The 27,444-nt window shown below is 48.8% G+C and overlaps 1 protein-coding gene across 4 annotated transcripts in view; it reads left to right on the top strand.

Annotated features, from left to right (window-relative positions):
- TRIOBP (TRIO and F-actin binding protein) overlaps positions 1 to 27,444 on the top strand; it is a 996,124-nt gene that overhangs the window by 829,136 nt on the left and 139,544 nt on the right. For all 4 annotated transcript variants that reach the window (XM_069653056.1, XM_069653053.1, XM_069653054.1 and 1 more), the window contains one exon: positions 11,072 to 11,209. In XM_069653056.1, coding sequence (XP_069509157.1) covers positions 11,072 to 11,209 — 138 coding nt within the window. The remainder of the gene's footprint in view (positions 1 to 11,071; positions 11,210 to 27,444) is intronic.

The raw sequence follows: 27,444 nt of genomic DNA on the forward strand, positions 1-27,444 counted from the left end.
CCCTGCTGGGTGAGTGGCAGCTAGGCTGGAATGAATTGGAGGAAACTGTTTAAAAGGTGAGTCTCTTGGCTTGGAAGACAGTTAACCACTGGAACGAAGGAACCGAAGATGAGCTGGAAGAGCACGGCTGCTGCAACTCCTGGACCGTTGTTGGTTTGCATGGTGAAGCCCTGCTGCAGGTCCGAATCGCCAAGTTCATCTCGACGGAGAACCCCTTCAAGGACGACTTCTCCCTTTGAGTTGGTGGGACCAATCAACTCGTAAGCCACCTGGATACCATTCTCCAAGCTGGTTGCATTTTCCTGAGAGTACTGCAGGAAACTGAATAGCCAGGGAGAAGGACACCAGTTTGTGTGCTTGACAGCTACCAGAATTGAAGATTTGCCTTTGCCAGCTTTTTGACCAGTCCCCGTGCAGTGCAGGAGTCCCCCGACGTCCTCCCTCTTGTCCCCACGACTGAGGCTCCAGAACAGCGAGATCTGCAGGAACTGCCAGGAAAAGACTTCTTCCGCTGCATCTTTTTCTTCATTGTAAGGGACTGTGAAAACCCAACCAGAGAACTTGCCTCTCACTGTGAAAGTGCTTTAAAACTTTGGCAACTTGCAGGCCTAGTCAGCTTGTGACCGGACATGTGAATCTTTCTTTTCTCCAGCATGGGGTCTGGCATCGATTCACATGCTCATGAATATTCCCCGTCAGGCTGAGCATCCTCGGTAAAGAAAAAAATCAGTATCGGTTTTGTTTCTGATCTGTCTTTCTTAGTAGTAACCAATCACTGATCTCTGGGTCATACTGCCCCCAGCCAATGACTGCCCTCTCCCTAAGCCCCGCCTCTGGCAGCCATCCTCAGATTTTTACCGCACGCTGAAGTGTTGGGAGTCCTTGTGTTTAGCTCATTTTTTTTGCTGCGTTTTCACGTTTTTCAGGATATTTTCTCATTTTTTCGGTTTATTCGAGCCTCAAGCTCCACCGGTTCTGCTTCCGACAACGGGTATCCATTTCGGAATTCTTCTACGCCCCTCAAGGGTGAAGTTTTCGTCGAGTTTACACTACTTGGAGGATTCCAGAAGATCTGCGGCCTACCTCAACGGACATGGCCCAGGTCAAGGGAAGCTCGACGCCCGGATCCAAGCTGTTCAGGTGCTGCCCTGGATGCGGATTGCAGAACGTTTTCAAGGAGGACGAGCACTCGCGTTGTCTCTACTGTCTTCATGAGGACAAGACTCACGTGGAGAAGGACTGTGCGTTCTGCAAGAACCTTTCGGAACGGACCAAACAAGATCGTAGTTCCCGCCTCGCCGCCTGGCTGGAAAAGGGCACAGCAGGTGAGAAGGCAAAGAAAAAGTCTGAGCGGGCTTCTAAGTCCTGTGAGGGCGTCCCGGCGACGGGGGCCCAACAGAAGGCCAAGCACCGCGAGTCCGCGGGCACTGGGAGCGCCGAAAGGTCAGGCTCTTCGGCTGCCAGGCAGGGCGTTACTTCCCCGGCACGTTCGACCACGAGCCAGCGCTCTGGTTTGGGGAAGAGGAAGTCAGCGGACCCAGTCGATCTCGAAGGGGGAGCGAGGCGCTGAGCCTCCCCCCAAGGCGAAGGCCCAGGACGCACCTAAGGTGGTGAGGGCTTTGATCCATCTGGCGAAGGCCTCTGTTGAAATAGTCGCTGCGACCCTGGCAAAGCCGGCTGAGACTATGCCGGTGGAAACGGCCTCTGGGCCCAGAGTATCCCTGCCACCGCGGAGGGATTCCTTTTTCCAGCCCATCGTTCAGACCCCCGTGAAGCCCCCGGCGGAAAAAGAGGGGGTGGGGGGCGGTGGCCATTAGACTCGGAATCAGCCTCTGAGGAGGAGCCGGTGGAAACCGAGAAGGGCCTCAACGAGAGGTTCATGGGCCTCAACGAGAGGGTTCGATCCCAGGGTGTGCGGTCCCTGCTGACGTGATCGAAGATAGCGACAATGGCGACGTAGAGGGCCCAGTGGAACGGCCATCCCGTCCGTCGCAGCCATTACCCTAGCCCCAGGATAGCTTGGCGGCCATTTGTTGGCAGTCCAATCCTTATGTACTGAGATAAGGACGAGATTACCACGGACCCCAACGGAGGATCCAGAACCGGGTCCGTCAGGAAGCCCTCCGAACAAGCGGAGGAGAGTCCACCCCGCGCCGTCCTTCGTGCCTGCGAGACCTGTGGACCCCTCGTCCTCGCCGGACCCTAGAGGATACGGCGACGGACACGGCGACGGGGAAGGACGATGGCGGCGGCGATGACACAGCGGACATCCCGTCATCACCCCCCCCCCCCTCCCGCGGACTTCCCCAGCCGACGAAATTGGCTCTTTCCACGCCATGATAACCAGGGCATCCGAGCTCTTCCAGCTCTGCCCTGAAGAACAAAAAAAGAGGGGTTTCTGTACCAACGACGAGAGGCCAAGAGGAAGACGGTCCTCGCGGTGCCTTTGCTCGACGACGTCTGGAACGAGGGGCTTGCTGTCCTCAAGAACCCTTCCACGGCACCCGCCAAGAGGGACAGGTACGAGAAGTACCAAGTCTCCGATGCCGCCCCCATGTGCCTCAGGGCCCAGCCCACGCCGGACTCTGTCGTCTCCGCAGCGGCTAAGAATGCGGCAGCGGGTGCGGCGGCTTCAACTTCCACTTCCCTGCCAGACAGCGAGGGCAAGAAGTTGGACTCCATGGGTCGACGAGTCATCTCGGCGGCGACGACGACGATTAAGGCGGCCAATGCGACAGGGAGCTCTGGTTCAAGATAGCTCCCCTGCTAGACTTCCTACCGGACGACAAGAGGGCGCAGGCCCTAGAAATTCTGCAGGAAGGCGAGGTGGCGTCGGATCACGCCATAACGGTGGCAACGGACATTGCCGATACCGGATTTCGCCAACTGGGCAACGGAGTTTGCCTCCGACGACGAGGATGGCTCAAGGCGACAGACTTTCGCCAGGACGTCCATACCAGAGTGTTGGACATGCCGTTCGACCGCAACAACCTCTTTGGTAAGGCGGTGGACGAGTCTCTACAGGCCATCAAGACCGACTCGTAGACGGCCCGGGCCCTAGGGGTGCTTCAACGGCGACGGCCCTTTCGGAGCTCCGGAGGCAGACAGGGTGCCTCCAAAGGTTCCAGCGGTGGCTCCTCCACTTACCACCAGGCGGCCCTCTCCTCTTCCCAGGAGGCCTACAGAGGTTGCAGCAAGCAAGGGGTATCCCGCCGTCGTCGCCAAGGATGCCAAGGTGGCAATGCCGCCTCCAAGCAAGACTGACCCGGCCGGGTGGTCGGGCCTCCACCGAAGCACCCCGGTGGGAGGCCGGCTGACGAAGTTCGTCAGCGTGTGGGAGTCCATCTCCGACCGTTGGGTGTTGGACACCCTGGCCAACGGGCACTCGCTGGAATTCCAAAAGAAGTGCCCTCGCATTCCTCCCGTGGCCAGAAAGGGAAATCACATCCCTCAACTGCTGTTGGAGGTAAGGACGATGCTCAAGAAAGGTACCATCAAGCTCGTCCCCAGAAGGCTCCGGGGCTCAGGAGTGTACTCAAGGTACTTCCTCGTCAGGAAGAAGACAGGCGGTTGGCGCCCCATCCTGGACCTACGTCGCTTACACAAGTACATCAAGGCGCAGAAATTCAGGATGGTCACCCTCCAGCACGTGCTGGGACAGCTGAAGGAAGGCGACTTCCTGTCGTCTTTGGACCTGGAGGATGCTTACTTCCACATCCCTATTCTAAAAAGGCACAGTTCCTCAGATTCGTGGTTCAGGGACGCCACTACCAATTCAGAGCCCTACCGTTCGGATTAAAGTCGGCACCCAGGGTTTTCAAGAAGTGCCTGGCACCAGTGGCAGCGCGGCTGCGCCTGCAGGGGATCCACATTTACCCCTACCTGGACGACTGGCTAATCCGGGACAAGGACAAGGGAACTCGCTGTCGAACACACGGCGAGGACCGTCCGGTTGCTCAGAGCTGGGGTTCGCCATCAACTACCCCAAATCCCACCTGGTCCCATCGCAGATAGCACTGTTTCTGGGAGCGAAGCTCAATACAGTGGGGCAATTGGCCTCCCCTTCAGAGGAGAGGACCAAGACCATCCTGGACAAGGTGCGGCGCCTACTAGCCACAGACGTGGCCAGGGTGAGGTCCATCTAGTCCCTTCTTGGGATGATGTCCTCATGCATCGATCTTGTACCCCTTTGCAGACTTCGGATGCGTCCGCTACAGGAGTTCCTTGACGCCCGCTGGCTTCAGGCGAGGGGCTGTTTCGAGGACAGGATCCCTCTCGATGGGGAGTTCCGTCGGGCGATCTTATGGTGGGCATCCGTGCTCACCTCACGACCGGCACGGATTTTCAAATCCCGGAGTTTCAGGAGACAGTGACGACAGACGCCTCTCTGGAAGGTTCGGGGGCCTACACCGGAGACCTCCACGCAAGAGGCCTTTGGCTCCCGGAGGAGAGGTCTCTCCACATCAACATTCTGGAGCTCCGAGCAGTGTTCTGGGCTCTCAAGTCGTTCCTTCCGTCCCTCAAGGGCAAAGTGGTGAGGATCTTCACCGACAACACCACCACGATGTTCTATATACGGAAGCAAGGAGGCACCAGATCCCCAGCCCTATCCAAGGAGGCCCAGGATCTGTGGCACTGGGCCGTCGCCCAGGGATGTTTCAGGTTCCCTTCCACCTGGCAGGAATAAAAAACACCATCACCGACTCACTCAGCAGGGAGCTGCGCTCGTGCCACGAGTGGGAACTGCGCCAGGATCAAGTGGATCAACTCTTCCAACGATGGGGCAAACCCCAGATCGACCTGTTCGCAACAAACTCCAAGTGCCAGAGGTTCACCAGCAGGTTCCCACAGCCGAGGAGCATGGGCGATGCTTTCTCGTTCCTTTGGGACGGCCTGTTTCTATACGCGTTCCCTCCGTTGCCGTTGCTGCTCCGCCTCATCAACCAGCTCAAGAAGTCCAGGTGCAGGATGATCCTCGTTGCACCGGCGTGGCTGAGGCAGATCTGGTTCCCGGACCTTCTGGACTTGTCAACGTCCCCACCAGTCAAGCTGCCGGCGGACGCGGATCTTCTCTCCAGAGAAGGAGGCGCCATTCTCCATCACGACCCACAGTCGCTGAAATTGCAGGCCTGGCTCCTGCAGCACTAGAGTTTGGAGGGTACGATAACCCGGCTGATTGCAGAGAGGTTCTTGCAAAGGCCAGGGCGTCCTCAACTCTCAAGTGTTACGGTCATAAATGGAAGAGGTTCTCTGTCTGGTGCCGTGCACAGAAGATTAACCCACTGCGGATTACGGCCCCTCAAGTGCTGCCGTACTTACTGTCGCTGGCCAAAGCTGGACTGGCTCACGCCGCCATAAAAATACATCTGGCTGCCATCTCCCGATATACCAGGACTACGGGACCGGCGTCCTTGTGGTCTCATCGCCTGGTGAAGGAATTTATGAAGGGACTATTCCGATCATTCCCACCGGTGAAGGCTCCTGCCCCGGCATGGGAGCTTAATGTGGTGCTGACCAGGCTCATGGGAGGCCCATTTGAGCCTATGCATTTGGCGCCTTTGAAGTTCTTGTCATGGAAGACAGAGTTCCTCGTGGCCATCACCTCTGCACGACGAGTGGGAGAGATTCAGGCCCTATCTTGCAAGCCTCCATACTTGACTTTTCATGACACGAGGGTGGTGCTGAGGACGCACCCCTCCTTCATGCCCAAGGTGCCGTCGGACTTCCACCTCAACGAGCCCTTGGCGTTGCCAGTTTTCTTCCCATCGCCTTCGACGCCGGTTGAGAGGACTTTGCACTCGCTGGATGTAGCTAGAGCGCTGAAGTTCTACGTGGACCGCACGAAGAGTTTTCGGAAGACGTCACAACTGTTTGTGAACTTTGGGTCTGTGAATCAAGGGAAGGCTCTCTCGAAGACTTCCATTTCCAGATGGCTCTCCGGCTGCATCATGCATTGTCACTGGTTGGTAAACCGACCGCTGCCCGGCCGTCCGAGAACCCATTCGACCAGAGCGATCGCTGCTACCACGGCGTTCCTGTCTGGTGTGCCCCTGCTGGACATCTGCAGGGCTGCTACGTGGAGGTCGACGCACAACTTCACAAGATTCTACTGCATCGATCGGGACTCCAGGGAGGAGTCCAGGGTCGGCCAAGCAGTGCTGCGCAACATGTTCGCTTAAGGTGAGCCTGGTGAGGAGGTAAGAGATGGTTAATGTTGAGTTGTTGTATTGCTTAATGTTGAGCCTGTTGCCACCTCCCGTGGTTGTGCATGTGTATACTGCTATGTATTCTTTTATTCATGAGCATGTGAATCCATGCCAGAGCCCATGCTGGAGAAGGAACAAGTTACTTACCTGTAACTGTTGTTCTCCAGCATGGGTCTGGCATGGATTCACATGCGAACCCTCCCACCTACACCTCTGCGGCTCTTCACTTGGTCATACTGCCACTTGGCGTGCTACCAAATCTGAGGATGGCTGCCAGAGGCGGGGCTTAGGGAGAGGGCAGTCATTGGCTGGGGGCAGTATGACCCAGAGACCAGTGATTGGTTACTAATAAGAAAGACAGATCAGCAACGAAACTGATACTGATTTTTTTCTTTACCGATGATTCCCAGCCTGACGACGGGGAATATTCATGAGCATGTGAATCCATGCCAGACCCATGCTGGAGAACAACAGTTACAGGTAAGTAACTTGTTCCTTACAAACTACTTCTGAGAACTTTGCCAACGACTTTTCCATTTAACTTCCAGAACGGCTTTATCCTATAGAAGACTTTAGCCCATTGACTTTGGCCTAACCTATTGCATTGAATCAACAGCTCTAGGGACCTCAAACTATTTGCACCGTTTAAGAGTAACTGTAATGTTCGTTTTATTAACTTGTGCCTTTTTGCTCCTACTTCAAATGCTCTGAATGCCATTTTGCTACTCCTTCAAAGTAGTTTAAATGCATCAGAACCTGATATTGTGAAGTACTGAAGTATATTTTTGTGTGATATAGATTGCCTCCTTCTAGTGAATGTTTTATAACTGACTGTGTAATAAATTAATAAGTGTTTTACCAAGAAACCTTGAGTATAAGAGTCTATTTGAATACTTGTAATTATAGGCCTCTGTAACATCCTTACATCTCACATTCCCTCTTGAGATAAGCCTGACTGCACAGCAACACTACCACAAAACTGTGTAGTACAGACTTGTACCAAAGGTTGGTTTTGCTTACACCTGTAGTCCTAGTTGTGTGTAGTGGTCCCAAAGGGTAATGCACACAAACTTTGCCTAACAGATGCGCTCCTTAACTGGAAGCCAGTGTTCATGTATTCTTGCCTGTGAAGGATGTTCCCTTTTAGGGATGCTCAGTGCAGCTCTGAGGGCATTGTTTTGGGTAACTTGTAATCTATGGAGGTTTTTGGAGGAAGTACCCAGGAGTAGGGCATTGCAATATTCTAGTTTCGCCCCAACTGTAGCTCTGGCTATTGCGATGCGGTTTGTGGTTGAGTAAGGTTTGACTGCATTAATGATTTTTGTGGTGAATGCTGCTGAGGATGCAATGGAGCTCACTTGTAGTGTCATGGACAAAGAACAATGATGTTCTACATCAGGAAGCGGGGGAGGGGGTGGGACCTCATTCCTTTCCTCCTGGTGGGGGACAAGTACACAATCGTTGACTCCCTCAGCAGGGAGCTGCGCTCTTGCCACGAGTTGGAGCTTCGACAGGATCAAGTTGACAGCCTCTTCCTCAGATGGGGCAAGCCCCAGATCGATCTTTTGGCGACAGCAATGAATTCCGAACACCCGAAATTTGGCAGCAGGTTAGACCAGCTGAGGAGCATGGGGACGCGTTTCAGTGGGAAGGCCTGTTTCTGTACACGTTCCCTCTCCTACTGCTAGTCATCAACTCACTGTGCTGATGCGGGATGATTCTCGTCGCCCCGGCGTGGTCGAGGCAGATTTGGTACCCGGACCTTCTCAGCCTGTCGATGTCTCCTCCAGTCAAGCAGCCAGTGGTCGCGGATCTGCATACCAGAGGCGGCGCAATCCTGCATCACAACCCAGGATCGCTGAACCTGAAGGCTTGGCTCCTGCAGCCTTAGAGTTCAGAGGATACGAATTGCCGGCGGACTGCAGGGAGGTCCTTGCCAATGCTAGAGCGTTGTCGACTTTTAAGTGCTACAGACACAAGTGGAAGCGTGTCACTCTGTGGTGCCAGTCGCAGAAGATCAACCCTCTGAGGGTCACCGCCCTGAAGATTCTGCCATACTTGTTGTTCTTGGCCAAGGCACGGCTGGCACACGCCTGTATCGGTGCATCTGGCCGCTATCTCCCGCTACACCAGGTCTCCAGGACGGTCTTCTCTTTGGTCCCGCTGTCTCATCAGTGAGTTCCTCAAAGGACTGTTTTGAACGTTCCTGCCGGTGAAGGCCCCTGCCCCTGCGTGGGAACTCAACGTGGTGCGGACCAGGCTCATGGGGGCTCCCTTTGAGCCTATGCATCGGGCCCCTCTTGTTTCTTTTGTGGAAGACTGTTTTTCTAGCAGCCATCGCCTCTGCCAGGAGGGTAGGTGAGATCCAGGCCCTTTGCTGCAAGCAGCCTTATCTGACTTTTCACGACACGAGGGTGGTGCTGTGCATGCACCCCTTCTTCATGCCAAAGGTTCAGTTGGAATTCAACGAGCCCTTGGTGTTGCCTGTGTTTTTCCAAAACCTTAGTCGCCGACGGAAAGAACTTTGCACTCGCTGGATGTGGCTCAAACGCTGAAGTTCTATGTGGCACACACGCAGAGTTGCCGGAAGACCTCAACTATTCGTGAACTTTGGTCCTGTGAACAATGGGAAGGCCTTATCCAAGACTTCATCTCCAGGTGGCTCTCCGGCTGTATCACACACTGTCACCGGTTGGCAAACCGACCGCTGCACGGCCTTCAGAGAGCCCATTCCACCAGAGAGATTGCTGCAACGACGGCGTTCCTGTCTGGTGTGCCCCTGCTGGATATCTGCAGGGCTGCTACGTGGAGGTCCACGCCCACATTCACATGATTCTACTGCGTTGACATGGATTCCAGAGGAGTCCAGGGTCTGCCAAGCAGGGCTATGCAACCTGTTCGCTTGAAGGTGAGCCTGCTCTGGAGGTTTTTGCGTCTGTTGAGCCTTTCCACTGCTAGTGGTTGTGTAATGTTGTACTGCTTTGTATTCCTTATTCATGAGCATGTGAATCCATGCCAGACCCCATACTGGAGAAGGAACAAGTTGCTTACCTGTAACTATTTTTATCCAGCATGGGTCTGGCATGGATTCACATGCGAACCCTCCCTCCTGGCCCTCTGCGGCACTTCTTGGTCATACTGCCACTTTACGTGCTACCAAATCTGAAGATGACTGCCAGAGATGGGGCTTAGGGAGAGGGCAGTCATTGGCTGGGGGCAGTATGACCCAGAGCTCAGTGATTGGTTTATAGGAGAAAGACAGTTTGTAAGTGAAAGTGAAACTGGTTTTTCTTTTACCGAGATTCCTGGCCCGACAAGGACTATTCATGAGCATGTGAATCCATGCTAGACCCATGCTGGAGAAACCTTGGTTACTCATTGCAGGGATCAATTTTATGTTTTGGCCACTAAGTCTTTCTGTGATGTTAACTATATTGAGCAACGAGTATCAACGCCTAATTACATTATTACCTATTTAGGCAATTCGCTGTGGGAATATCTGAAAATCAAAGTTAACACCACTACAACTGGAAGTAACAGGAGCGTGGCCAGTAGCGTGGCTTGGGATCCTAAAGTAAGAAGGGTTTTGTAGGTTGTGTGGAGAATAGCTGGTGGAAAGCGTAAAACATCTACTGCTGAAACGTCCCTCCCTGAACCTCCTGAAGACTAAACATTTAGTGGCCGCTGGCTTTTGCTTGTATGACGGACAGCACTGACAACATTTGGAATTTGAGTGGTAACAATGCTTGCATTTATTTGAGATTTTGGAAACTTATCAAAAACATTTAAAGTATTTTTTAATCTGATTCTTAACTGCTACATATTTATTGTGTGATCTATGTACATTACGTAGTGTTTTTTTTCTCTCTTAAAAGGAACATTGGTGTGTATTAAAAGTCTACTATTGTTGGCTGTTTAATACTAAATTTAGCCAAGCCCCTTTCGGGGTAGTGTGAATGAGCAGCAAGGAACTACAATGATTTATTTAGGCCTTTATCAAACCCTTAGCTATGAAAAACCATAGGTAAGTATCGCACAAAACCGTTATTTTATGTACATATTTACTTTTGGGGTGCTCCGGCTACAGAGCATGAACACCTTACTTTTGTGCAATTCACGTAACTAGTGTAGCAAAGCAATTAAATAAAGAGCAAGGTAAGGAAGAACCAAATTGGATAACTAATATGTAAAGAAGTTGGAACACAGCCTTGTGGAAGTAAGACAGTATACAAGTCCTTCCATAGCTACAAAAGATAGGGCCATGTGCCATTAGTCACAAATCAGTACAGTTCATTTATAGGTAGCTAGGAGACTCTCAAAGTGTCTGAGCAGGTGTTGGTTAAGCCAGCAGGCTTTAAGTGTCTTAAAGTTGGAGGATAATGAAAGTAAAGTTCTTGGAAGACTCTCTCAATCCAACCACCTTGGGGGAAGCCAATCGGATGATCTTTGACCAGAACTCCACTATCACAGTCCAGGAGGGGGTAGGGCAAGGACCTTATACCTGTTAAAACCTATGGAGGTATGGGGGAGGAACTCTGTCTTGCACCCCAGGGTTCCTGTGCATTCCTTATGTCTCTGAACTCAACTACACCCCCAACTGGTCTGTATATATCTGTGCATTCTTCAGGCCCCAACAAGGTCTCTTCTAATACTCCTGTAAGCGTTTAGCACAGCCGGCGAAGCTGTGTTGAGAACGCTCAAGGTGTTGGTGGAGGCTCTTTGTAAATGTAGGAGTCCGAGGTCAGCCCCTTTTTGTGTATATCTGCAAATATAATTATTGATGTGCACATGAGCTATTTGGAGATACTGCCTATAAAATGTCTATAAAAGCATAGAAATCCATAGTGTGTTCTCCTGGTTTTCAGATTCAGAGTTTACGGGCTCAGCTGGACCGATCACGGCGAGAGGTGGAGTCCTACCGTGCCAGCAGTGAGAGGCGCAACACCCAGGGCAAGGCCCAATCTGCAGCAGGTGGGAAGGTACCCAGAGGATTCATTTCACAGGTATATATAGACATGAAGTCTGCCTCGTTTTAAAGGAGAGTTGGTTGCATGGGAGTAAGTGTTTCACACTGTGCCAATCTAAGCAGGACTCTGCAGCTGTCTTAACTCTGCTATAGTGTTTTGAATGCCTGGTTTTAATAGTGATGTATGGGGTCATATCTACCATTTGGTGTGAATTTATGAAAGGAAAAGTGCATGAGTTCTAAAATAGATTTTGCACCAACAGTTTTTTTAATTAAATCGTAGACTGTAGTAAACTGTCTATCAGGGCTTTCCTGCACCATGCAGGCGATCTCCATTTTAACATGTTCCCATCTGTATCTTCATTGAGAATGTCAAAGGAAACCATGTTCACCTGGGTTATGATGGTATTCCAAAATCAGAAGACTGTTGGCCAAACAATATCAAGGTTAGGTAGCAGAGCGGCAAGGCTTACTATAAAAAGGGTGTGAGTGGTCTAGGGCTACAATAAGTACACACAGAGCAACACAAGCAATACAAGTTAGACCGTATGTATAGTTATGTTTCGCGCAAAGATGCCCATGGCAAAGATTGCACTAAGTAGCTCTGGAAAGAAGCGCTACCAGAAGATGAGGTCAGAACAATGAAGTTTTCAAAGAATGCCTAAAGGAAAGGTGGTGCGGAGTGGCATGAGGAGGGAATTCTAAATTTTAGCGGCAACCATGGAAAACGCTTGACCGTCAATATGTCCATACTTGGCGCAAGGGTTTACAACTAGGCAGGCCTCGGCTGAACGCAGGGCCCGGAGGGGGCATTGTGACAGAATTTCTATTGCTGATATTCCACACCCCTGCTATAATGGGCACGGTGAACCAGGCAGAGAGATGAGGGATCAGATGGAGGGAGGGTAGAAGTAACATGAGAATAATCGAGAGCCAGAAAAGCTGCCCTGGATGCTGAGTACTGAAGAACCTGAACCCAGTGGATGAGTTAAGCAGGGTGTCTCGGGTAAAGTGCATTGCGGTAGTCCAGGGTGGAAAGCACTAGAGGAGCCACAGCTGAGTGCCTGAAATTGCGTGGATATAAAAGACAGAACCTTCCTCCAGATGTTTAACTAAAATTGCCTTGTTGGCACACCACACTAATCTGCTTAGCAGCTGAAAGGGTGGCAGACATTTTAACTACAGGAGACTTCACGACTGAAACAGAGGTGGGAAAATGTCCTAGAGATGGAGGCCTAAGCATAGGGTTCCATTGGGCAGCTGCAGATGGAGGGCCACCACTAGCACTTCAGTTTTGTCGCCATTCAGCAGGAGCGAATTTCTACTCATCCAATCCCCAATGATTTAAAGGCCTCTCAGTACATGTCTTTAGTTTACCCAAAAAGCATATACAAATCACTGGTAAATATTGTGACGCAACTTTACAAAACACATGCGCTTCCACCCTTAGGAGAAATGGAATTTGCAAATGTATTATTTACCAGTGCAATACATGCTAGTAGTCTGGTGTATAGTAAGACAGAACTCTTTAGATTCAGACCAAACGGCCTCAATCTTGTACAGTTCAACCCTAGGATGTTTTGAGGACTGTTGGGGAGAAATTCTCAAAATGTGCTAATTCCTCTCTACCTTAGAGACCCCCTCAACCCCCATCTCTTTTGCTGAACTTTGGGACTCTACTTTTTAATTCTGTTTGTTTTCTGTGTTTTTCTTTTGGTTATGGAGTTTTAGAAAACTGTATAGGCATCCTCTTTTTTTTTCTGTCGCACAGTACCCTCAGTGCAGTGGCACAGGTGTGAGAGCGTAAAACAAATCCTAACGTGGTCTAGCCCCGCTTGGGCGACCATGCACCAGTCTTAGACAATCTCCTAGGGGGTTGTGGATCACTATACCCCCCTGCTTTTGTATCTCAGGGCCTATATGCACTGTTACTCCTAGATTACTTACTCCTATGCTATGCAACATACTCCTATCTTACTCCCATGGACACAATAACATAAAACACAAAGAAAACGCAAGAATCGATTCAATTATAAGAATAGAATACATTTATTCATACATAACAATGCATGATGAACACCCAAATTTGTACCGTTATACTTTTGGTGCAAATCTACCATGCAGTGAATAACAAAGCCTTACAGGCTTCTAATGCAAGCCTGCGATTAGCTGGATCTATTGGGTCTAATATCGGTGTCTAATGCAATATACATATGGCAAGTGCCAGCATTCAGCATTCGTCTCCATTCCACACCATACTTCTCTCTCTCTCTTTCAGACAATCCATGTCTGATTTCCCCTTTCCCAAACTGAAAGCTCTTTGTGAGTGACTGTTCTAATTTCCCCAGGCACACGTCTTTTTTTTCAGCAATACTCCCCTTCTCCAATCTAGCCAAGTCTGGTCACTTGAACTGCCTCAAGCCTCTGCCAAGCTCATCGATCTCTCCTCTCGTCAGAATACTTCCCCAACTTCCGAACTCCCAAAGTCTCTCCTATGCCACTGCCAAACATCTCTCTTCCATCATCAAAGAGCAGCTCACTCAATCTCAGAACTACATCTCCAACAACATCCCATGGAGCAGACCAGCAGAGTAGCATCTACCCCAAATCCTCCTCTCCAACCACTAGAGAACTCCCCTTTCTCTGTTCTCTCCATTATACTGTCCAATGACGTATACATAGCCATGGTTACACTCGTCTCTCCAAGTCAAAATGCCTCTTTGTCTCCGTCAGCATTTCTAAATATGAGCAATGCCTAAAAGTCTGTTTGCATGTACTTTCACTCTGTGTTCTGGTCGTGTTCTTTGTCAATGTGACATTTCGGCCTATCTATATCATGGCTTTCTGTCTGCCTGCAATACACCATCTTCATGTTTCTCAATTCACAAACCATGAAAATCCCTCTTGTACATGTCTCGTCTCACAAAAGCACTCTCCCTCTCACCATGCAAAAACACTCCCTGCAGAGCCCATGGTGCTGCCTCCACCTTTTCTCTTAGTCTTTCTCTCCCCCCCTCCCCCCCTAAGGCTGATTAGGCCTCTAAATGGCACTTAACAGGCCTCATACTAACCACAATATTCTGCCACATATATGTAGCATTTGCTTATAGAATAATGTTAATATTTCATGTACTAATCAGAATATATGATGGTTAACTAAACATGATGCAATGATTCCTTACTGGATAATGGTTCTGTAATGACAAACCCGGCCTTTCCATTCTATCAGGTTCTACAATCTCTCCTCTTATTACATAATCATTCTAACTATTTGTCAAAACATGACATAGCAATGTGGCATGCTAAAGCAGGCAAAATTGCAATGGGAAAAAACATTCTATTTAAAAATGCAAAAAAAGAGTGAAATGCTTGCATTTTTAAGGTTTATCAGTGGCAAGCTAAAAATGTGTCAGAATTCAGAATAGCATATTCAAATTTCTCATTAGCAAAAAGTCAAGTCAAAAGTGTGAAAGTGTCTCTACAAGCAGATATTTCAAAACGAAAATGCAATGCATAAAATCAATGCATGTGTACCGTGGATTCAGGTGTTTTCAGTTTCAATGTGTCAAGCACAAAATAAGTGTCACTTTCACAGGTGTCAAAGATCGTTTCAGATGTCGTTTTTTTCAGTGTATACATAGCAGTGTATTGGTCATACAGGCTAATTCATTTACATTCCAGTCCAAGTTATTTTCAGGTTCTCACTGCACTTCAGTCTGTGATCAAATCAGTTGTATTCCAACTCGGTACAAATCCAGTTCTAATGCTTTTTCTCAGCCAAGGAATGTCAAAGTGTGTCAACGTTGAGTGTTCACAAATGGGTATGCAAATGTGTCACAGCGAGCATATGTGTTCTGCAAAGGTTTTCAATGTTAAAGTTCTCCACCGCAACAAACGTTAGCAGATTTTTGCACAGAGCTCCAAAAAGGCAGGAGCAAGCATCAATTGTCCCATGGGGTGATCACCTTGGTCCTTCATTTTTCAATGGTAGCACCGGGAAAACCGCATGTCAGAACTTTCAATTTGATACAGCTCATATTAGGCCTCCATTCCCACTTCATTCAAATTTGGGAACAAAGGCGAAACTAAGCACTGATGCACAATGCATTCACGTGGCACTCATTCAGAGTGTTTGCAAAACAATGCAGAGGGCAACTCTCCAGTGGCAATTCCATGTACAGTGGCCCTTCTCCATAGGCCAAACTCCAGCTTCAAATTCTCTTCTTCCTTGCCAGGTCATGCTGTTGCCATGCCATGCCAGTTCTTGCCATGCCAGTCCCTGCTCTTCAAATGAGGGACCAGCCAACATTGAATGCAAGTGCAACTTTCAAAGCACCATGGTCTCGATGCTCTTTCACTCAAGAGACAAAGCTTTACTGCTTCTCAAACGTAGACAGCATCACAAATTCAAATACTTTCAGAGCGCGTCTTCCTGCTCATTCCTGCATTTCTCTCTTTCTACTCTGGCCCAAACTTGTCTGGTTCTGGTGCACAAGATAAGGCATTCCAAATGGATTCTCTTCTCGCTGCATATTACAACACAGCCCACAAACGAATTCTCTTTGCTGAACGTGTCTCTGCTCTTTCCCTCTCTCTTGGCACAGAATGCTGCAAGGTGTAGTATCTCTGTACAGTCAGTCACGATCTTCAGTTTCCATGGCAATAGTTGTCATGCCAGGAAATTCGGGTAGCAAGCAGGTTTTCTGGGTACATTCTCGGAGCACATCCATAGGCACAGCCACACCCTAAGGCCTCAAATCGGTCGGTCGGTCGGCATTCCCCAAAAGTGCTGCTGCAAAGCGTAGCAAAAGTCATATGGTGTCACATCACAAGGTGACACAAGCCAGTCTCTTTTTGGTGCTGCTTCAAAACAGCCATGCAAAGTCATAGTTTCATCACGGTCTGGTCAATCTGGTCTGGTCAGTCCATCATTCTGGTCATGCTGCTGTCAATCATCGTGCTGCTGCCAATCATGGTCTGGTCAATTCATGCTTTGCAATCTGGTCTGTCATCAATGCAATCTCGGGCTGGTGAAGGTGTCTTCTCCAGATGTCATGCAAAGAAAACAAAAAGTGCAAGTATCAGTCTTCAATCAGGTTCAGATGTAATCAAAGCCAAAAACAAAACAGCATTTTCTCTGTGCACTGCTGCACATAGCTAGTTCTAAACTCCCCATGTCTCTCAATAGACATCAATGCTGGTTTCTGTGTCTTGCAATATCAGTTGTAGTGTATCAGTCTAACCAGTGCCTTCATGATGCATTCCTCCTGCCTCCATTGCGATCTTTCTCAAAACAAAACAGCCAATTTCACATACGCCAAAAAATACACATTCAAAAATTGCACATCTGCATTCCTCCCATACAATTGCACTCCATGTTCTACATTGCTTTCTGTGTCATTTCCATGTATTCTAGCCACACATTCCCCTTTCAACATTAAATATTCATGATGGTTAATCACTCCATGTTGAAAAAACAAACATATTTCATTCAAACAGACACAGCCTCCCACATGTGCAATACAATTCAGATTCAAACATTCCTTCTCAAATAAACAGTCTGCGCGATGTCTGTCTAATGTCAACAAACTTTCTCTCCATACACTCATTCAAACTCAAATTTCAGCAATAATTGATCTCAAACCATCCAATTTTAGCACAATTAACTCTATTAACGTTCTCCTTCAATGCTATCCAAGTTTTTATGTCATTAGACAAAACAAAACCATTCTGACTCTAACATAGGCAAAATACTGTTATCATTCCTGCAAACAATGCCATTACAAATGCTATTTCTATTCAAATAAAAAAATGTTCACATAAGTGCCTCCATGCACATAACTGTTTCCATGCAAAGGTGTCTCCAATAATAGTTTCACAATGCAAATCTTCATACGCAATCCCTCTATGCACTCTCTTCATGTCCTATTTCATGGCAAACCCCTCGTTCAATCTGTTCAATTTGTTGTTCAGCTGTTGCTGCAATCTCCATTTATTGCTGCCCTATCAGTGGAACAAACTGCTTTCTGGGTCACACTATTTCTGTACAATTCTGAGGTAACTCTTTCTCCCAATGTACAATATTCATTTTTCTAAGAACTTTGTTCCCGTCCATCATTGCTGTTTAAAAATGTTTCAATGGGTCTGCTACTAAAGCTTCTGCTGGGACATTTCCCAGTCTTTAATTACATGTCTGAGACGATATATTACTGCTCGCAAGTCACCAATATATGGACTCGTGCCTGTTCCTGCTATTTCACTATTCACTTTCAATATGGTTGGTGCCGGTGAAACTACTTTGTCCCAGGCCTCAAGCATATTTCTAAGCCGATTTCTTATTGCTTTCAAATCATTAAAAAATGAGCTCATGTTGCAGTTTTAATTACAAACCTCACGACACTGAAGTGAGTTTCAAAAAAACAAGTTCCAATACTTCTCTAAACCTGCAGATACAGTTGTCAACTTGACAAAACTGTACACACAAATTTCAACCAATAGGAGTCCAAAACAAAGGTCAGATTTCCCCAAAAAGTGTCAGTCTCCGCTGATGTCCAAACAGGCAAAATACCACAAGCGTCTTCAAGAAAAAACTGTTTCTCTAGCTCGGCTAAATAAATGTACATTTATTCCCAAAAATTGCCAGTCATGAAATACTGCTATAGATCAATTCCAAATTCAATTCCGGATTCAAAGTTAGTCAGACAATTGCTTCCCTCTTCCTACGATGAACAACATTGTGGACGAAGCATGCTCTAATTCATAACATCCCCAAGACAGACAAAACATAAAACATAAAAATCTATTCCCCAGACGAACTAACAGAAAACAAAACACAGCTGCACATGATGTTCAAACTTCGACTGCTGCAAAATCGATAAGTGGAACCCTCAGTTCCTTGTGATCAGTCAGCATTAGTGAAGTCCCGCGTTACAGGAGCCATTTTGTGAGCATGTAAAACAAATCCTAACATGGTCTAGCCCCGCTTGGGCGACCATGCACCAGTCTTAGACAATCTCCTAGGGGGCTGTGGATCATTATGTCCCCCCCCCTGCTTTTGTGGGCCTATGTGCACTGTTTTACTCCTAGATTACTTACTCCTGTGCTATGCAACATACTCCTATCTTACTCCTATGGACACAATAACATAAGACACAAAGAAAACACATGAATTGATTCAATTATAACAATACATTTATTCATACATAATGCATGATGCACACACTAGTAAAACTATGCAAATCTCAAATTTGCACCTTTTGTATTTTTGGTGCAAATCTACCATGCAGTGAATAACTAGAAGCCTTACAGGCTTCTAATGCAAGCCTGTGATTAGCTGGATCTATCGTGTCTAATGCAATATACATATGGCAAGTGCCAGCATTCAGCATTCCTCTCCATTCCACACCATACTTCACTCTCTCTCTCTCCTTCAGACAATCCCCGTCTGATTTCCCCTTTCCCAAACCCAAAGCTCTTTGTGAGTGACTGTTCTAATTCCCCCATGCACACGTCATTTTTTTCAGCAATACCCCCCTTCTCCAATCTAGCCAAGTCTGGTCACTTGAACTGCCTCAAGCCTCTGCCAAGCTCATCGATCCCTCCTCTCGCCAGAATGCTTCCCCAAGCTTCCGAACTGCCAAAGTCTCTCCTATGCTACCGCCAAACATCCATCATCTAAGAACTGCATCTCCACCAACATCCCATAGAGCAGACCAGCAGAGCAGCAACTACCCCAAACCCTCATCTCCAACAACTAGAGAACTCCCCTTTCTCTGTTCTCTCCATTATACTGTCCAATGACGTATACGTAGCCATGGTTACACAGCTCTCTAAGCCAAAATGCCTTTTTGTCTCTGTCAGCATTTCTAAATATGAGCAATGCCTCAAAGTCTGTTTGCATGTACTTTCACTCCCTGTTCTGGTCGTGTTCTTTGTCAATGTGACAATTCGGCCTATCTATATCATGGCCTTCTTCTGTCTGCTTGCAGTACACCATCTTCATATTTCTCCATTCACAAACCATGAAAATCCCTCTCGTACATGTCTCTCCTCACAAAAGGAGGCTCATGCTGAGGCGTCCTACAGGAGGCTCATGGCTAGGGTTACGGAGTATCAGTGCTGGTCCAGTCCTCCTGAAGCTTTTGTACAGTATGATCTGACTGACATTTTAGATGAAGGTCCGTCTTCTAACACAGTATTAACTTTTCATATGCCTTTTACAGAAAAGGGTGGCAGCTGCTTGGCAACAGAATCTCTCCGGCTGTTAACAAATCGTTAACCAAAAAATACTGCCCTTCCGTTAGCGACCTCATCTATCTTTCATCTCACTCCACTCCCGAGAGTTTGGATAGTTCAGGCGGCTACGGCCACCTCAAGGCAGGCGGTGTACTCCTACCATCCTCCTGATAGGGACGCCAAACTCTTCCACGGATGGGCATGCAAGGTGTTTTCTGCGGGGAGTATGGCGTTGACATCGGCCAACTCCACTTGTGCCTTGGCAAGATTTTCACACACTCTGTGAAATTGTTTCTCTTGCGGCTGAGCATATTCCCGAACGGCAAGAAAGGGATGGGTTCCTTGCTCTTGTGCAAGATGGCAAGGATGCCATGTGTGAATCCCTTCAGTCTGGTTTGGACACGGCCGACAGTGTTAGCCGGTCCATGGCTGCGAGCACCGTTAGACGCAGATTTGCGTGGTTGCGGAAGTCGGGTTTTACTCCGGATGTGCAAGCCTGTCTTTTGAAAATACCCTTTGATGGCGCGCATTTGTTTGGCAGCAAGGCTGACGAGAGCCTTGAGAGGTTGCAGACCTCAAAAGCTGCTGCTAAGTCTTTCAGCGCAGCTGTGCGTCAACCTCTGCCTTTTCGTCCTAGGGGACAGCAGTGGAGGGGAGGTTCTTTTCATTACTATTCCTTTGGTAGAACAAGAGGAGCCGCCAGCCAAAGGGGTCAGCTTAAAAGTACCTGTGGTGGTCGGGGAAATAGATAGCTGCCTCTTTACCTTCAGGCGCTGCCGCAGCCACTCCTAAACAGTCATGAGGCCATGTCCCATTGTTCGCTGGTTGGGGGCAGACTGTCTCAGCATCTCGAATGGCGAGCCATTACTTCGGATGCGTGGGTTCTGAAAAGAATACCCCACGGCTACTGCCTTCGCTTCCTTCAGTGGCCTCACGAGAATCCACAGGGGAATCTCTTTGAAACTTCCAGATCTGCTCCTTGTGCAGGCAATCTTGACCCTGCTAGAGAAAGGCGCTATAGAACTGGTGCTTGTAGCGGAGAAGAGCAAAGGTTGGTATTCCCATATTTTTTGATTCCAAAGAAAGTCGGAGGATTGGGACCCATCCTGGATTTGTATTGGTTGAACAAACTTCTCAGGAAGGACAAGTTCAAGATGGTTACTCTTTCTCAAGTCCTCCAGGCCCTTCAACTTCAGGATTGGTTGGTGTCACTGGGCCTACAGGATGCTTACTTTCATGTGCCGATTCATCCCAAACACAGGAAGTCCCTCAGGTTTGTGGCTGGTGACTCACACTTTGTTTCGGGTCCTGCCATTCGTATAGACCTGTACCCTAGGGGTCTTCGCCAAGCTAATGGTGGTGGTGGTGGCAGCGTATCTCGGGGGAGGGGGGGGGATTCACGTCTACCCCTACCAGCACGACTGGCTGATCTGTGCGCGCTCTCCCGAGCAAGCATTGGCTCACCTGCCACTCCCTCCACAAGCTGGGCTTCTCCCTCAAATTTCAAGCGGTCACATATGACACCTTCCCAACAGCTCCAATACATCGGGGCTGTGTTGGACACATTCTTGGAAGTGCTTGCATCTCAAAGTAAGGACTCATCACATTGTGCAGATGGTGAACAAGTTTCAAGATGCCCATAGTCTCCCGGCTTTAAAATTCTTAAGGTTGCTCGGCCTCATGACATCCTGCATTTTTCTGGTGCCAGAAGACAGGCTGAGGATGAGGTCTCTGTAATGGGTCCTCAAGATGCAGTGGTCGCAGTTCTCGGGCAAGATGTCGGATCCCGTTCAGATTCGACTCTTGGTCTCCCAGGATCTTCTGTGGTGGGCCAACGAGGGGAACCTGATGAAGGGTGAGCTGTTTTGGCAACCATGGCCGGAGATGACTTTAGTGATGGACGCTTCCCTCACAGGATGGGGAGCTCATGCCAAGGACTTGACCACCAGCGGTTGCTGGTCTCCGTCTGAGTCCAAACTCAACATCAACCTGTTAGAGCTGACTTTTTTGCCATCTGTGCGGGGGGAAAAACATTGTGATCATGACGGACAACACAGTGGCCATGCATTACCTCAACAAAAAAAGGGGGTGGGGGTAGGGTCACTCCCGTTGTGCAGAGAGGCAATGCAGCTCTGGTTCTGGGCAATTCAGCAGGAAATGTCACTCTCGGCAGTTCATCTGGCTGGAGAAAACAATGCCGCGGTGGACGCTCTGAGCAGGCAGAGCATGATCTCTCACGAGTGGGAGTTGGCTCAGGAAGTCTTCTGGAGATCTTCGCCCTTTGGGGAACCCCACAAGTGGATCTCTTCTCCACCAGTGCCATCTGGAAGTTCGAGAGCTTCTGCTCAAGAGAATTTCCTCCGAGAGGAGCCTTAGGAGACGCATTTGTGGTGGATTGGTCATTGCCACTACTGTACGAGTTTCCTCCAGTCCCTGTCAATCTTCAAGTGTTAAGGAGGTTATGGAGGTTCGGATCCCACATGATCCTCATTGCTCCAGATTGGGCCAGTAGAGTGTGGTACTCGGACCTTCTAGAAATATCAATCTGCACTCCACACCGTCTTCCCTAACGAGAAGATCTGCTTTCGTGCACGCGCAAGGGGGTTGGGGGTTCTCCATCCGGAGGTCATTACCCTCAGCCTTCACGCTTGGTATCTGAAAGGTTGAGGTATAAGGATTGGGACCTCCCGGGTGACGTGATGGAGGTGTTGCTTTCGGCCAGGAACCAAATCACTGTACGGTTGCTGGAAGTTCTGCGACTGGTGCAGAGGACAAAATGTTGATCCTTTTCAGTGTTCCATTCCCATGGTTTTGCCTTTCTTGCTTTCTTTGGCCCACAGGGGCCTTCAAGTGGGTACCATTAAAGGTTACCTAGCTGCGCTGTCCATCTTCAAGCGCTTGTCTGAAGAATGTTCTTACTTTAAGATTCCTTTGATTTCCCAATTTCTTAAAGGCCTCATTGTGTTCCCGCCGCCTCCTTTCCAGTTTCTGGTTTGGGATCTGAATTTGGTTTTGAAATTCCTTATGGGTGCTCCGTTTGAACCTTTGCACTCTTGTCCTTTGAGGTTATTGTCTTTCAAGACCTTGTTCTTGGTTGTGGTTACTTCTGCTTGCAGAGTGAGTGAATTGCAGGCACTTTCATCTAAGCTGCCCTTTACTGTGTTCCACAAGGATAGGGTTGTACTGAGGGTACGTCCATCCTTTCTGCCTAAGGTGCTGTCTGAATTTCATTTGAGCCAGTAAGTGGTTCTTCCTTCTCTCTATCCTCCTCATCCTGATAAGGAAGAGGAACGACTCCATAGTTTGGACCCTAGGAGAGCTCTGAGCTTTTATATTTGTAGTTTGTCCAGGGTCAGAGTGGATGATCAACTCTTTGTGGGGTATGCTGGTCAACAATTGGGCCAGGCTGTTACAAAACAGACCTTGTCCAGGTGAATTATCCTCCCCTTTGCTGAATGTTACCGTTTGGCGGGCGGACCCTCCTGAAGGGTTGTGATCTCATTCCACTAGGGGCGTGGCTACTTCCACAGCCCTGCAGAGGGGAGTTCGTATTAGGGATATTTGTGATGCAGCCACATGGGCTTCTATCCACACCTTTATTAAAAATTACTCCCTTGATACACTTCATGGTCAAGATATGGCCTTTGGTAAGGCGGTTCTTTATTCTGCCATCTGATTGGGTACTCTAAATTCTTCCCTCCATTTTCTGGGACTGTTTTGGAAGTCTGTCAAAGACATGGATTACCTTGGAGGACACAATCCATTCGAAGAACAAGTTGCTTACCAACTGGTAACGTTCTTTCGATTGGATGTTCCTCCGACGTATTCCACATTGCCTTCCCAGCCTGCCCCTCTGGAGAATTTCCTATGCGATTGCAGCTTACGTTTCCGCAAGGCTATGTGCAGTCAAGCAGGCATTGGATATGTGCATGTCACACGTTACGGAAGAAAAACCAACTGAAGCTACGGGCGCCGTGCGTCCTATTTATAACCTCTGGTTACGTGACCCTCGACGGAGGCCTTCGGGGGACATTGACCCGCCGCCATCGACACAGGACGCCCTCTGCCTTTCCGAACTACACAGCTGTGGACATTACATGTCAAAGATGTGGAATGCGTTGGAGGAACATCCAATCGAAAGAACGTTACCAGTTGGTAAGTAACTTGTTCTTCTCCAGCATGGGGTCTCGCATGGACTCAAATGCTCATGAGTCAGGCTGGGAATCCTCTAATATTAAAGCTGTTTTGCTTTAAAGTTAAAACTGCCCGTAGCTTTTATAGCCTATTGCTGTTACTTTAGGTCATGCTGCCCCAGCCATCTTCAGATTTTTACCACCGGTTTGGAGTCCTCTTGTTTCTGTACTCGAAATGTATAAATTCTTTGCCTATTTTAGTGATCAATCTTCTCACTTCTGTCTTCAGTCACATTGTGACTACTGACGGCGGGGACCTGTTGCCAGAAGAGAACATTCCATCGTCTGTTCTTTGGACTGTGGGTGGCCTCATGCCTAGGTTGGTCTTCCTTGACACCATGTGAACGCCATGAGAAAAAAGCCTCTTCAAGACATTGCAAAATTGCAGCCTGAAAACATCTCTATTGATCGGCAGCAGAAGTGCATCTACTGCTTACGGCGCGACCATAATGTGGACGGGTGTGCCATATGCAGGCTTTTTCCTCCAAGACTTGAAAGACCACCATAGAAGCTTGGTGATGTGGATTGAAGAAGGCCTTTGAGTTGGCCTCTGTGTGCATTCTTACCTCTTCCGGGGTCCGCAGACACAAAGAGCATGCTCCCTCTAACAAGAAGAGTTTGAGGACACTTCCTGGGGGAAGATGCCAAAAAAGGCTTTGTCGACTCACCGTGTCTGTGGAGCCCAGGTCTGAGTCACCAGTCATTGTCACCCTCCCTGTCGACGGGTAGAATACCGTTGAGCGGCCAGGTTCCGTCTGCGAGGAAATTGCTGACTCAGCTGTCTAGCATAAGGACTCGACCAGAGCCTATCAGCAGCTCAGTCTGCATCCTCGTCGTCACGGACCTTGTCGAGGGACCTATCGACAACCTCATCTACGATGACTCTTACCCCGTCGACTACTACCCTGTCAAGGACTTAGTTGTGGACGACTTCGTCCACAACTAAGTCTAGTCTTCCATCGACTATTTCAATCCTGTCGAAGGGGCTCATCCACTATAGTCACCAATACCACATTGAAGATTGGCACTCCCGGAGTGGCCTTGCCACCTAGGCCTCCGTCTGTGATGCTGACAATGGCACCAGCAATGACTGCACTAATACCTGCTCCGCAGGCCCCGATTGCCTCTTTTCCTAGGATCTCGAATTTGGGGAGAGGACTTCCTCCAGCTTCCTCATTGCTCCATAGACCCACCAAGGCCACACCACTCTTCACCCTGTCTCCTTTGGAGCCTCTCGAGTGGTCTCCTAAGTTCCAGTAATTCAGTCCTTCTGAAGACCTAGCAGATTGTTTTAACTTCAACCAAGAGGGCAGTCAGAGGGAGCCAGAGGGGCTCAACCATCTTGCCAGCCTCTTAGCCCTTCGCCTCACGAATCAGCCCAGGCTCCTACAACACCAAGGGATATGTCTATGGACATTTTGACCACTCTCCACATGCTGGTGTTGGATATCCAGCAGCATCTACCAGCTGCACCCATATCGACACATCTCATCCAGCCCTGGCTATTCCTTGGCCATTGCCCGTTGCAGCTCCTCCTGTGATGGAAGAGGCAGCCCAGACTGATGGCAATACTTTCATGACCCAATGTAGGGGACAGATTAGTTTGAAGACTAGAGATGGGCAGCCTCCTGACGTTGCAGTGCCCTCCAGGGATTCTCCATCAGACTAGATCTGTTAGTTTCAGTGAACTCACGGGCCGCAAAGCTGTTCAACCTCATGCACAAGGAGAAGAAAAAGGAACGTTTCCTTTTAGATTGGCGGGAATGTTGGTTAAGTGCCCCTTCTGGATGACATTTGGGAGGATGGCCTGTTGGTCATGAAGATGCCTAGCACAACCCCAGCAAAAAAGGTTGGTTTGGAGAATGAAATACTGGGTTTTAGACACAGCATAAAGTGGCTCAGATATCAACCATTACCAGACTGTGGTATCAGCTGCAGCTCGAAAAAGATTCTCTAACCCATCTTCCTCCTGATAAGGAGTGTAAGAAGCTGGATGCGACTGGTAAGCGCATCATCACCATGGCAGCATCTACTATCGAGGCCATTCTCTCGAGGTATTATGTGGGAACTTTGGTGTAGGTTGGGACCCGTCTTCTACTTTCTCCCTGAGGACAAGAAGGCAGAGGCCCTAGCTTTGTTCCACAGGGGAGAGGTAGCCTCCGACCATGCGATTATAGTTGCCCTGGACATCGCAGATTACATGATTTCGGCAGATGAGCAATGGAGTGACCCTCTACCGCCAAGGTTGGCTCAAGGCCACCAACTTCTGCATGGGTCTGCAGATATAGATGGTAGACCTGCCATTTGATGGTGACAACCTTTTTGAGAAGGCGGTTGACGACACCCTGCAGGCCATAAAAACAGACGTATGGCATGTTCATTAGGCACACCAACAGAGGAGGCCACCGTTTTGTCCTCTAAAGGGAAAATCTCAAAATCCTCCAAAGGGTTCACCTCACCATATCGCCATCCCTCCCGTTCAACCACCCAGGCGGCAAATGGGGGACTTTACCTGGCCTACAGATGTGGCAACCAGCGTCGTTGCGCTCCAGCATCAAAATGTAGACGCCAAAGCAGGCCTGACCTGGCCCAGAGCCAGCACCACCACTTCCGCACCTCAGTGGGAAGATGGTCATCACATTTTGTCAACCAGTGGCCCAACCACTCCACGGACATTTCCTTCAACAGGGTCACTCTTTGGAATACTAAGACAAACGCCCTGACATTCCGCCCGTTGCCAGACAAGAACAGCATGTAGTGCTGCTACTAACGGAGGTTCAAGCCATGCTAAACAAGGGGGCAATAGAGCCAGTCCATCTGCGCCTCCCAGGCTCCAGAGTGCACGCAGATAATTTCTGGTGTGAGAAAAGTCTGTGTGTGGAGACCCATTCTAGACTTGCAGCGCCTCAACACATTTCTAAAGTCCCAGAAATTAAGGATGGTCACGTTGCAGCATGTGCCCTACCCATTGGAGGAGGGAGATTTCCTGGTAACCCTCTATTTGGAGGATGCTTACTTCCAGTGTTTGCAATGAATGAAGATGTGGAAGTTCCTGCATTTTGTCATTCATGGAAGACATTACCAGTTCAAAGCCCTGCCGTTCGGCCTGAAGTTGGCCCTGAGGGTGTGTTGGGGAGAATTCTCATTTATGTGCTAATTCTCTTCAACCCTGGAGACCCCCAGCTCTTTTGCTGGACTTTAGGACTTTTTAACCCTGAGTGAGACCTTTTTCTCACTCCATCTGTTGTGACCTGATTTGGATTGCGTTTCCTCTGTTTTTGGAGTCTGTTGTGACCTGATTTGGATTGCGTTTCCTCTGTTTTTGGAGTCTGACAAACTCCATAGGCATCTACGTTTTGTATGATGACACACAGCACCTTCAGTGCAGTTTCACAGAGAAATCCTTTAGATTTCCCAGAAGGTTTAAATACCTTTTCTTGTGTGAACTACTGTTCCCAAGAATAGTAAAGTGAAATTGACTTTACTTACCTTTTCTGACTATTAGCCCTTTTTCTAAATTCTCATTTAACATTTTTTATGTACGACTCACTACTTTAAATGGCTGGTGGCAGTGGTTTAATTTTCCTACCATTGTGCTTTTCTACCGCAGGCTGAGTCCTCAGCGGCAGTACAGCACCCATGGGTGACCATTTCTGTCAAAATGGCCCAGGTCCTTTCTCGCCATTTTCAGTTTGTGAGATCGGTCTTGTGTTTTACTCTGTGTTGAGCCAGGTTTGAGCCCTTTGTTCATTTTGCCTTTGGCGGGCTTTACTGTGTCTGGAAAGGCAGGATGTGAGGGAGGTTCCCGAAACTCCCCTGCCCTTTGTCTCTAGGAGTGCATGAA

This window comes from Ambystoma mexicanum, chromosome 3q (genome assembly GCF_040938575.1).
Source record: "Ambystoma mexicanum isolate Mex_15411 chromosome 3q, UKY_AmexF1_1, whole genome shotgun sequence".
Classification (NCBI taxonomy): Eukaryota; Metazoa; Chordata; class Amphibia; order Caudata; family Ambystomatidae; genus Ambystoma; species Ambystoma mexicanum.